This window comes from Pteropus alecto, unplaced genomic scaffold, assembly GCF_000325575.1.
Source record: "Pteropus alecto unplaced genomic scaffold, ASM32557v1 scaffold57, whole genome shotgun sequence".
NCBI lineage: Eukaryota > Metazoa > Chordata > Mammalia > Chiroptera > Pteropodidae > Pteropus > Pteropus alecto.
This window is the reverse complement of record NW_006442508.1, coordinates 8433836-8447368: the sequence shown is the minus strand read 5'-3', so window position 1 is coordinate 8447368 and position 13533 is coordinate 8433836. Positions and strand designations below refer to the sequence as shown.

Sequence of the window (13533 nt, the reverse complement as noted above, 5' to 3'; positions counted from 1 at the left end):
TGTGTTTTTTGTTCAGTTTTAGATATTTAGCTTATTGTTGTTTCAAGGGGAGAGTTATGGGAATGTCTCTCACTCTGCCATGTTTCATGTACAGTTTTTATTTGGACTGTTAGTTTTTTGGTATATGTTATTTTTTTATATATTTTGGATATTAATTTTTTTTATCAATGTATCATTGTTATATATATTCTCCCATTCAGTAGAATGTCTTTTCCTTTTGTTGATGGTTTCTTTTGCTGTGCAAAAACTTTTTAGTTAGCTTTCCTTCCTCTTAAGTTTTTTGGAATAGTTTAAGAAGAATAGTTGTTAATTCTCCTTTGAATATTTGGTAAAATTCACCTGTGAAACCATCCAGTCCAAGGCTTTTGTCTGTTCGTAGGTTTTTGATTAGTTATTCAATTTTATTAGGAGTAATCGGTCAGTTCAGATGTTCTGTTTCTTCTTCATTCTGTCTTGGAAGGTTGTATGTTTCTAAGAATTTATCCGTTCCTTCCAGATAGTCCAATTTGTTGGCATACAATTGCTTGTATTTTCTTATAATCCTTTGTATTTTTATGGAGTCCGTTGTCACTTCTTTTTCTGAGTTTATTTATATGGGTCCTCTCTCTTTTTTCTTGATGATTCTGGTTGAATGTTTATTAATTTTGTTTATCTTTTCTAAAATCTAGCTCTTGGTTTCATTGATATGTTGATTTTTCAGACTCACCCTATTTCATTTATTTCTGCTTTGATCTTTATTATTCCCTTCCTTCTACTCACTTTGGACTTCATTTGCTATTCTTTTTCTAGTTCCTGTAGGTGCAAAGTTAGATTGTTTATTTGAGATTTTCGTTTGTTTGTTTGAGGTAGGCCTATATTGCTATGAATTTCCCTCTTAGGACGCTTTCACCGTGTCCCATAAATTTGGGGTTGTTGTGTTTTCATTTTCATTTCTTTCAAGATGTCTTTTGATTCCTTCCTTTATCTCATTGTTAACCCATTCATTGTTTAGTGACATGTTAATTAGCCTCCATGTGTTTGTGTGTTTTTCACTTTTTTTCTTATAATTGATTTCTAATTTCATACCATTGTGGTTGTAGAAAGATGCTTGATATGATTTCAATCCTCTTAAATTTACTGAGACTTTTTTGGGGCCTAACGTGGTCTATCTTGGAAAATGTTCCATGTGTACTTGAGAAGAATGTATATTCTGCAGCTTTGGGGTGAAATGTTCTAGAAATATTAATTAATTTATCTGGTCTAGTGTGACATTTGAGGCCATTGTTTTCTTGTTGATTTTCTGTCTGAAGGTCTGTCTGTTGGTGCCAATGAGGTGTTAAAATCCCCTACTATGGCTGTATTACTGTCATTCTCTCCCATTATTCGGTCATTGTTTGCTTTATCTATTTAGATGCTCCTATGTTGGGTGCATAAATATTTACTAGGGTTATGTCCTCTTGTAGGATTGATCCCTTTATCATTAAACAATGTCTTACTTTGTCTCTTATTATAGCATTTGTTTTAAAGTCTATTTTGTCTGGTATAAGTATTACTACCCTAGACTTTCTTTTTTTTTCATTTCCATTTGCATGAAATATCTTTTTTTGTCTCTTTTCTTTCAGTCTGTGTGTTTCTTTCTATCTGAAGTGGTTCCCTTGTAGACAACATATGTATGGGTCTTGTTTTCTTATTTGTTCAGCTACTCTATGTCTTTTAAGTAGAGCAGTTAGTCCATTTACATTTAAAGTGATTATTGATAGGTACATAGTTATTGCCATTTTACTATTCATATTTGTATTCTTTCCTCCTCCCCCTACTTCTTTTTAAAGAAATTCCTTAAGTATTTCTTCTAATGTTGGTTTGGTGGTGGTGAATTCCTGTAGCTTTTTCTTATCTGGGACGATCTTTATCTCACCTTCAATTTTAATTGACAGCCTTGCTAGGTAGAGTAATCTTGGTTGTGAGGTCCTTGCTTTTCATCACTTTAAAGGTTTTCTGTACTGCAAAATTTCTGTTAAGAAATCAGCTAACAGTCTTATGGGACCTCTCTTGTAAGTAACTAGCTGCCTTTCTCTTTCTGTTTTTAGGATTCTCTCTTTGTCTCTAACCTTTGGCGTGGACCTCTTTGGGTTCATTTTGTTTGTGGCTTTCTGCACTTTCTGGACTTGTAGGTCTATTTCCTTCGCCAGGTTAGGGAAGTTTTCAGGCATTATTTCTTCAAATAGGTTTTCAATCTTTTGCTCGCTCTCTTCCTCTTCTGGTACCCTAGTGATGCAAAAGTAGTTATGCTGGGTGTTGTCCCAGAGGTCCCTTAAACTTTCCTCATTTAAAAAAATCAATTTATTTATTATTTATCTGTCTTTGCTGTTTTAATTGGGTGTTTTCTGCTATTTTGTGTTCTAAATCGCTAATTCGATTTTCTGCTTCATCTAATCTCCTGTTTCCTTTTAGTGTATTCTTCATTTCAGTTATGGTATTCTTCATTTCTGACTGGTTCATTTTTTGGATTTCTACATCCTTTTTTAGGCTTACTATCTCTGTTGAAGTTTTCACTGAGATCGTCTGTTCTTCCTCTGAGTTCATTGAGCATCCTTATAACCAGTGTTTTGAACTCTGAATTTGGTACTCTGCTTGCATCCATTTCTTTTAGGTTTTTTGTTTTTGTTTTGGTTTTTGGTTTTTTTTTTTGGAGTTTTCTCCTGTTCTTTCATCTGGAACATGTTTGTTTTCTCATTTTGGCTGTCTCTCTGTGTTCACTTCTATGTGTTAGGTAGTCTGCTATGTCTCCCTGTCTTAAGGGAGTGGCCTTTGTAGTAGGTGTTCTGTGTGGCCCTGTGATTCAGTCTCTCTGATCACCTGTACCAGGTGCTCCAGGAGTAACCCTTGTGTGGTTGCATGTGTCCTTCTTTTATACTTGAACTTTAATTGTTGTTGGCAAATCAGTGAGTAGGATTGACTTTCAGGCTGACTGGCTGTGAAGACTGGCCATGCCTGCAGCGTATGAGCTGTGTGTGGGCTCATCCCAAAGAGGGAGTTCACCCATCGGGTTCGTGTGCCTGTTGAGACCACTCTTTAGGTGTGTTGCTTGTGGGCTAATCAGGTCATATTCTGTTGAAGTCTAATGCCAACCTCTGGGTGTGTTAATTCTGGAGCCTTTTGGGTCTCCCAAGGTTATCTGCTGCCTGTGACCAGCCTACAGCTACCTGATTGGAGCTACAAAGCTATGCCCAGTGGGTTGCTCCCAGTGCTTGATCTGGAGGCACATGGGCATGGTTGGATACACTACTCCTGGGCCTGGGGCAGATTAGCAAAAGGCTTAGGGTACCCCAAGGCCTGAGGCTGCCTGCTGGCTGTTCGTAAGGCTCAGCAGCTAATGGAGTCTCGGGCGGTACACTAGTCGGCTTAGGTGCGCCCAAGGAAATTACCAGGGTGGGATGAGTGGTGTTCACCAGGTTAGTGCAGATTCAGATTTGGTGCCAGTGCTGCACCTGTAGTCACTTGCAAAAGTCTTAGATCACACCTCAGTGGTGCAGTACCCCCACCTCAGGTTCACAGACTGCTGAGATTTGTTTAAGAAATACTGCAGCTCAGGCTGGGGCTGACTGCCTGCCCAGGAATTGTCTTCAGAGGCACGCAAGCTGAGGCATGTAAATTGTTGCTGAAGGAGCCTTCTGCCTTGAGGGAGGGGAAGGGCTGGTTGCCCAGCCAGGAATATGAGATTTAGGTGGGATGTGGTCCCAGAAGTTACCAGGTTGGAGCTGAGTGAGTAGAGTTCATCAGGCCAATGGAGATTCGGATTTGGTCATGTGCTAGGAGGGCTCAGCATAGGCAAGATGGCGTCCACCTGTAGGCTGCTCAGGAGGAGGGCTCAACAAAAGGTTATAATGGTGGCTGCTCCTCCAGCCCTTGCCCTGAAACCACACAACTCAGTTCTTTCCCTGGATGTCTCTGGCACCTCACAAGCTGCTGTTTCCCCTCCAGTGTTTGTGAGTGAGTAAGTCTGTGTGCAGGCTTTTCAAGGGCACGCCTGGGTTTCCAGCAGCCATTTATCTTACCTGGATGGTTGGAGTTCCTGTTGATTTTTACAGCCAGATTTTGTGTGGATTCCTCTTCGTGGCACTGGAACCTTGGCCTAGGGAGCCCAGGTGTGAGGCTGGGTACCTTCGCTATTGAGGTGGGTCCTCCGCAGTTGAAATATCCCTCCTGATGTGCATCTGCTACACGCTTATGCACAGCCAGCCTGTTTTGTGCCTCCACCCCTCCTACCATTGTCAATATGACCTCTTCTTTATATTCTTAGTTATAAGAGTTATCTTCAGCTAGTGTTCAGATGGTTCTCCAGGTTGATTGTTGTATAATTAGTTGTGATTTTAATGTGGTTGTGGGAGGAGGCACGCACAGAGTTTACTTTTACTCACTCTGCCATCTTGACAGGAACTGCCAGTTATGCCTCATTTTAAAAATTAATATTCCCTAAAAATTATATTAAGTTGTTAAATTTAATCAAATCTAAAATGTATGAAGATATTGACACATGGAAATCTGATAGTATCAACTACAGCTAAGTATACACCTACTGAGCAGTTTCACACCTGGGCATATATTCAATAGAAATGGGTGCTTATGTTTACCAAAAGACATTTATTAGAATGTTCATAGTATCATTATTTATAATGTCCCCAAACTATAAAACCTAAGTGTCCTTCAAAGCAGAATGGATAAAGAAACTGATGTAGTCATGTAGAGCAATAAAATAGGGAAAAAAGATTGAAGTTTTGGATAATGTTAACAAAAGAAGCTAGACACAAAAGAGTACATACATATAATTTCATTAAATGAAGTTCAAAAGCAGAAAGAAATGATCTGTGGTGATAGAGATAAGTAATAGTGTATGTTTGTGGGATTATTAATTGGATAAGTATACGAGGGGGTCTTCTAGAGTTCTGGACATATTCTATACATTGATCTGGGTGGTGGTTATATGGATAGATACATATGTAAACTTTAATTTACCTGTACACTTAAGATTTGTATGATTTGTATGCTTTATGTTATTCTCATCACTCTTCATATCCATTATACTTGAGGTTTCCGTGTCTGAAGTTGCTTGTACCTTTCTAGCAGGTAGCTTTCTCTTCGCTGCAGTGCCTTTTAACTTATTCTAGGCAAAGACTTTTTGGGTGGCTGAGAGTAGAAGGTTTATTTTTATTGTTTGTTTTGCTCTATCAAGTAGTACTCTTCCTCTTTTACCTTCTAGGGATTTGTACTTCAATTAAAAATATTTTAATATGATAAAAATGATAGTATTATTATTTTAAAAATCATAATTCAGTTGTAGTTATGATTACTTGAATGTTCTTATTTCCATTATTTCTTAGTTTCCTGGTATAGCTAAGTATACTTATGTATCCCAACTAAAAATTTCATTCAGCTTATATTCTAATATGTATGGCTTTGTAGCTATATATATTTTTGTTTTCTAGAGGTGATAAAATGTTCTCAAATTATGTAGTGGTGATGATTGCACAGCTCTGTGAATATACTAAAAACCACTGAATTGTATACTTTAAGGGTGAATTTTATGGTTTTTGAGTTATATCTCAATAAAGCCGTTATTTTAAAAAGAACTCTTGGAAATAAAGATATTGTGAAAATGAAATTCAGCCAAAGTTTAAATATAAATCAAGAAAACTTCTTAAAATATAGTCTGAATAGGACATTAAAAAGATAGAAAAGATAAAAGTTATAGCTAACTAATCCAGGAGATCCAAGAATAATTAAAAGTTTCATAAAGAGAAACAGAGCAGAGAATAGGAAACAAATTAGAGAATAGCAAAGAAAGAATGTGAGGCTTTTCTAGATATGAATAAAGGCATAGTGAAATTTAAATAGGCTTCCTGAGAAGCAAGTAGAAAGAATTAAACAGTCTCTGAACTAGATGTAATCACTGCGAGTCCTCAGTACAAGGCAGTGAGAAGGTCTTAAGGGCTCCAAGATGGAAAAAAGAAGCTTACCTACAAAGGAACAAGAATGAGAGTAGCACACATTCCTCATTAGCAACCTTATTATTTTAACTGAGAATTCTATGTCCAGATAAACTATTATTAAACTTTGAAGACAAGAAAAAGCCTTTTCAGACATAAAAGAACTTTGCTTTCTAACCACCTTTCTGAGTGTTACTTGAGAATGTCCAGCAAAAAGAGTACACCAAGAAAGAAAAGTCATAGATTTAACAAAACAGTGTTCCAACAAAAGAGAGCAATAAAGGAAGTTCTAGGTTGCTGACTGTGTAGAAAGGCCTGGAGAACCATCCATCCAGGATGACCCTGGAAAATGAAGGGGTTCGGTAATAAAGTGTTCAGGGAGGAAAAAAAAAAACACAGACTCTGAAGATATAATCACATTATATTTGTGATTATAATATGTCAAAGCTTTGATTTAGGCAGATAATGCCCGCCACCCCAAATGCCACCAAGCATTCTAGGAGCAAAGCATATTATATGTATAGGAAATGTAAACATAGCACATAATTTGATTCCATCATTGTTATATAGTTCATAATGATATACACACTACTATTGATTGATTTTTGAACTTTTCAAATCAAACTATAGAAAAAGCACATAAAACTAATTATAGTTACAGAACAAAATATAAGTGCTATCAATTTTATCCAGATCAAAATAAAAGTAAAGATGGTTTGAAAGATGAAAGGGAGAAATAAGTAAAGCGAAGAGTAGAGCAGGCTAATATCCTCTTCTTAGAACATGAAAAGGCATAAGATGCCAACATAGTTGACAGAACAAAAAAAGTTTAAGTCTGCTTAACTTAATGTAATAATGTAATGTAATAATGTAAGTCTGCTTGTGGACTATCTCACCATCTCTTTGTTGTTGTGTGTTCCTATCCTTTTTAATTCCTTTCTGTCATTCTGATGGAATAAGGAGAGGATGTAAACCTGTCTGCTCAGTTTACACTCTGAGCTTTTTGTACAGTATTTACAGACTTCTAAGCCATCATTCATACACAAGATTCTGGCTCTCTTATGTTAACTGTTGAATGAACATTTGAAATTTTCTCTAATAGTGCTAACTACCAACCTTTGTCTATATGTCAGTATGGGTGTTTTTCCTATCATATTTATGTATTCCTGGAAAACTTGTTTTGTAAAATCACATACTAGGTATCAGGGTTCGTGATAAAAAAATGTCATTAGCAGAAGCCCATTCAAAAATATATTTAAATTTATAATTAGAAAACTAATAAAAACAATAAGAATGTTGATAAAAATACTAATGCAGTTAAAAAGATATGCTAAATTCCTATAAATAAAGAAATGTTATGGCATATATAGGACTTTACATGAACAAAAAGTTGAAGGTTGTAAAGAGGTTTTGAGGCTGTTTAGTTATGGAGGCAAAGGCAAAATGCACCAAAAAACAGGTAGAACCAAACAGGACACATGGCCAAGCAGAGCCAAGGGGAAGACCTAGGGATGCCTGGGCGCTGCATACAGTGCTCAGTTCCTCTTGTGGCTTCCAGTGTTTGGCTCTTATTATTTGCTTTGGGTTTAGCTGCCGTTATTTGGTGGCACAAAATGTTAAAATAATAAGAAAAAATGAATAGATATGACTTTTGTGTAATATTGAAATTATTCCTGTTTGCCAATTGTGTGTGAACTAATAAACCACAGTTTTAGCAGAACATATTCTATTTAAATATTTTAATGTACTTCACTTTTATTATATTAGAAAAATGATTGAAAAGGAGATAAACGAAATGCTGATTTCTGGGAATGCAAATCTTAAAGCATGTAACTTTGTGTATTCAAATTTCACATACTTCGGTTTCCATTCATGTTTTCAGGAAAATAAATAAAAAACATGCAATGACAATATTATTATTTTTTATATCAAGGTTTTTTAAATAACCGTTTAGTAGCAAATATACTAGACAAATTTCTGTTGGTCATTGCTTTCTACCATTAAGACACAGTTTGTGATTAAATCAAACCTGATACTGACAGATTATTCTTTAAGAATATCAACAAAGAAGCATTAATAAATTAAATATATTTTAACAAGTCACAAAAATGCATTGAGAAAGTTATAATTTATCAAGTGTATATAGTAAATAGAAAATAGTCTCCATGATGCATTTGAATTCAGTATTGTAAGGATCGCAGACCATTAAAATATCAAAACCTTTTATTTTCCAAATTTGTCGCCCTTCCTTCAAGGGATAATTATATTTTAGTGAGTTTTAAAAATATATGGAATTGATGATTGATAAAGTTTTATATTTTTTCTTAGCTAGATTGAAATCAGAAGGCTGTTTCTCTTTCTTAAAGACTCTGTAAAAAAAAAAAAAAAAAAGAAAGCCTAATAGCTTTTCTTACTTGAAAACCATTTTTCAAATTTCAAATTGCCACTTTTCAAAAAGTTGCTACATGTTATGCAGTCTTGATATAAAATGACCTTTGTTTTTATGGCTTTAAAAAATGTGTTGCAAAGCCTCCAGGTTGACATTTTAAAATCACTATGTAAATCTGCCTGACAAGGTGGGTTTTATTATTTTTTTTTCTTTGAAATGTGGGATATGAATAAATGTTCTTTCTATGACTTTTTCAACATCTGGTTCTAGTTGCTTGCTGTTTTAGTTGTTATGAACTGAGAAGCTTTCTCAAGTTGTTAGCTTCACTGTAGAATTTTTGGTCGTCAATTAATTGATTTCTATTTGTTTTATGTAAGGTTGTGATTTTAAAGTATTTATATGAAATGATCTTTTATTAAATTTTTGTTAGCGTGTTATAGATTTTTACCACTCCGCCCCCGCTCCCCCCGCCCCCCGCCCAATCTGCTTTCATGACTTATCTAATGAACTGTTAGTGGTTGTATGCGTAAGAAAAAGTATACAGAGGAGAAAAGAATAGAGCAGCAAAGGTATATAATCGCTCAATTCACAATGTAGTGTTCTGTTGGCATTTCCTGTTGTGAAATATACCCATTTATTCCTTAGGTGGGAAGGTGGCATTATGTAAATATGGTTACCAATTCTGAGTCTGAGCTAGGAAACACAGTTTAACTGGATAAAAAGTTCAACTTTGTTTTTGAATCAAAGCTATTTTTATCTTTAAATTGAGCATATGATTATTATAATAGAAATCTAAACAGACCCTTTGATGGCTTTCTCTGTTGATTTCCATTTTTTATGGACTCTCTAAAAGACAGTTATATTATGAATAGATTGTATGTATTTTGAGCCTATTTAGTTTCTCCTTCTTTAGTTGAGGATACAGAGTTAGAGAGGTAGACAGTTCGTATCATATAGAGCCTTTCATACTTTGAAGACATTTTGTATTTTTCCTTAGCAATCCTTATCACAATAATGATTAAGTAATTATTTATATAATTATTTTACGAATCTCTCTCTTCATAGACAAACCTCTAGGTGCCTTTGTACTTCTATCACCTGCAGGACAGTGTTTAACAAATAAATGGGACTCATGGTGATTGTAGACTTGAACCCATTTTGTGTGAAAATTTGTTTTCATGTATTTAATGTTAATATTTAACATTAGAAGATGTCATTGTGTAAAAATGTTAATTATTTGCACAAAAGGTCCCCATTACCTAAGAGAGAATGACATGTGATAGGCTGACTTAATTAGGAGAGCATCAAGGAGTCATTTGTCTTCTTTATTGGCCAGGAGGTCAGTGATTTTTATCTGGCTTGTCCACGATTTGTCCAAGAACAATGCCTGACACAGAGATATGTGTTGAAACAATGAATTAACAAAAATTAATGACACAATTCAATAATAATAAACAACCTAATAAAAATGGACAACAAATTTGAACAGATACTTCACCAAAATATATATAAGATGGCAAAAGCATAGGGTGGGAAAGATGATCGATACTGTAAGTTGTTAGAAAAATACAAATGAAAATCATGATGAAATATTGCTACACACCTGTTAGAATGACTAAAATCAAAATAACTAGCAATAAATACCAAGTTCTGGTGAGGGTATGAGGCAACTAGAACTCTCACATGTTGCTGGTGGGGCAGCACACTTTGGAAATCAGTTTGTCCATTTCTTATAAAGTTAAACATATACTTAATATATGACCCAGCAACACCAGTACTAGAAATTAACCCCAGAAAAATGAAATCATATGTACACACACACATACATGTATAAAAGCCTGTACGGATGTCTGTGAAGACTTTATTCATAATTTAAAAAATTGGAAACAACCAGGTGATCATTAACTGGTGAATAGGTAAAGAAGCTATGACACATGCATACAGTGGACTATTACTCAGACCAAAAAGGGAGCAAACTGTGAATATAAGCAACATGTATGAATAACAAATACACCATGCTAACGGGAAAGAAACTAGAGTCAAAAGACTACATACTATATGATTCCAGTTATATAACATTCTGGAAAGGCAAAACTATATATGATAAACACATATATGTGTTTATCAAGGTCTGAGGATAAGGAAAGAGAATTAACAACAAAGAAGGGGAACTTTTGGAATGATAGAAATGTTCTGTATTTTGATTTTGATAGTGCTTACCGAGCTATATGCATTTGTCAAAATTCACAGAACTGTATACTAAGATAAGGTTAATTTTACTGTATGTAAATCATACCTTAATAAACCTGGCTCAAAACCAGAGTTCTTCTCTGGTTTTTCTTTATTAGTACTTAAGCAAGCAAATCGTTAGCTTGCTGCTTTGAGAATCAGGAATGAGCTCATGCTCTACAAAGAGACCAAAGAAACTAGTGAGATTCTGCTGCCTACTTATTCCTAGTATTCTTATTCTTTAGATGCTCACCCTGATAAACTGGTAAGAAAGAGCTTCAAAATTCTTAATCTCTTCAAAAGAATGTAATGAAAGGAAAGAATATGTCACAGGCTTTTAAGTTTCTTCTAAGTCTTCATTTTTTGTGTATTATGATCTGTAGCCAAAATCATTTATTATGTGATATCTGCCATTTAGCACTGTGCATGACACTGAACTCAATGCCTCGGTGGGGCTCAGAGATGCAGCACATGCCTTGTATGCTGCCTCATAGATTTGCTATGAGAATCAGAAGAGGGCATGGTTGCACTGTGTAAACTGTGACGTGCTAAATAAAGATAGATGGTTTCATTGCCAAGTATTAACAAATCTGGATATAACAAACAAACTTGGATTTCAAGCATCCGAGAGTAACCCACAAACATGGCGTGGGTAACGTGTAGGAATTTACTTGAATTTCATCTGTGTCTGGCCCCATTGCCTTCTTTTTGCCCAATAGAGAGAATTTGTGGTATTCAGGAGTTTTGTGCAAAGTACTGATAAGTGGCAGGAATTAAATTTGGCGGGTTGGAGAGTGAGAAGTGAATCAACTGAAGGACTGCTATAGGCAAAAGTTGGACTTCGAGGCTCTGAAGGAGTGAATCTTCAACAGTTTTTTTCATTTGTCTATTTTGTCTTTGTACTATTGCTCGTTTTTTATAATGTGCGTTCTCTTGTTCAAGTCTAGGTCATCATTGTAGCAAATGCTGTATCACCCACACCACATTGTTTCTTCTGATATCTGATCTTCTAGTGTTTTTGCCACCCTGGTTTTCCATACATTTTTGTTTTGTGTAACAGCCAGCTTTATCCTTTTATTGTCATGAACCCACTGATATCAGTGATAAAGTTTTAGCTATAGTTGTAACAGATTTTTCCTCATGTTTTATATACATACACACACAATTAGAAATTTTGCCTCTTTGCCTCTTAGACTTCCAAATCATATGTCTTAGAGAGGCACTCCATGTTGAGCCCAGCAAATATTTATTTGTGTGACTTTATTTGAGAACTTACTTGCAGGGTATTGCAGAATTAGAAAATGAATTTCACTAACAACATGACCTTGGCCAGATCACTTAACATCTGTTTTCTTACTTGCAAAATGCAGGTAATAGTTTCAACTCCACTGTTGTCACCATGTTGTAAAAATCACAATAGCTTAGCAAAGCTTGCAGTCAACTCAGAAGTTCTGTACCAATATAAGGTAGTTAGTATTATTAAGGGAATTCTCCTCATTATTTTTACCACTTCCAGAAGAGGGTTCACTGATAAATTATTGTGTTTCTCTAGGAAGAGTCACTCCAGGGCAGCTGATGTCCTATATTCAGCTCTTCAAGAACAACTTCAAAGCTCTAGTGAATCACTGTGGACTCCTGCAGCTTGGACTGGCCACTGTTCAAACTCTGAAACACCCACAGACTGCCAAGTGGGACAACTTTCTGGCTTTTGAAAGGCTCCTTCTCCAGGTATGTTGCTATGGGAGCTTCTTGGGATAGTAATAATTAAAATTTTCACTTCCAGGGAAAAACTTTGATACTTATTGTAGTATTAGTAATAAATCATACTGTTGACATATACCTTATATCATATTCTCCTTGTGTTCTCAAATTAAAATAGAAACTTGCCATACCCTTTCTTTTTTTGACAGTGACATCTTTGGCTTCTCACTCAATACTAAGAATGTTTTTGAGCATTTGACTAACCTTGGACAATCTCTTTTCAATTTTATGCCACTCGGACCTTTCTTGATTTTTATGGCATCTTTATTCAATCCTTACAACTTATTCCTGTAGACTATTATGGCTATTTGCATTTCTTCTCACACTAACTAGTCTCTAATCCTTAAACAACATATATAACATGTGGCTCAGTAAAAGGTGAAAAGAAAAAACTGCATTTGTAGTTTTATGAAGAAATTTGTATGTGGGGTAGGACCTTTTCGTGGTTGATGAATTATTTTTATGGGGAGATTTTTTTTAACAAGATATATGTTTTAAAATTATAAAATATTTCAAATTTACATAAAATAATATGATGAATATCTATGTACTCTCTATATAGACTCAATATATCTTACTAGTTTTTAATATTTATTTTGTATCATTTTTTTATTAAAGAAATAAAAATAGAGTTAAAGTTGAAGCATCTCTGATACTATACCCTTCCCTGCTCTGATTCTCCTTTTTTCTTTTTCAGAGGTAATCATAAGCTTGATTCTTATTTCTATATTTTTATTAAATATTTTTTCCATAAATAATATAGGATATTGTTATGGGTTTTACCTTTTATGTGAGTGACACCACGCTATAATATTTCTAAGCAATCTGCTTTTTCAGCATTCTATTTTTAAGATAACCAAGTTGACGTGTATAGTACCAGTTCATTCATTCTATACCACACTATTTAAATGAATATAAAATAATTTATCCAATCCATATTGATGTAGAGTTAGGCTGTTCTATATTTGTGTGTGTATGTGTGTGAGTGTGTGTGTATGTTGATGTGTCGGTGTGGTTAGAAAGAATGTGATGAATATCCTGGAACATGGTACACGTGTGAAAGAGTTTCTCTAGGATATATACCTTGGAGAGGATTGTTAAATTGTTGACCATGCATGTTGTTGAGGTAATTAAATAGCACCAAATAGATCACTAAAGAAGCTGGACTAGTTGACAGTTCTGCTAGGAAGG

General features: G+C 35.0%; 1 protein-coding gene across 2 annotated transcripts in view; it reads left to right on the top strand.

Annotated features, from left to right (window-relative positions):
* SCFD2 (sec1 family domain containing 2) overlaps positions 1-13533 on the top strand; it is a 352474-nt gene that overhangs the window by 45045 nt on the left and 293896 nt on the right. For both annotated transcript variants that reach the window (XM_015597487.2, XM_025040285.1), the window contains exon 4: positions 12134-12309. In XM_015597487.2, the coding sequence (XP_015452973.1) occupies positions 12134-12309 (176 nt within the window). The remainder of the gene's footprint in view (positions 1-12133; positions 12310-13533) is intronic.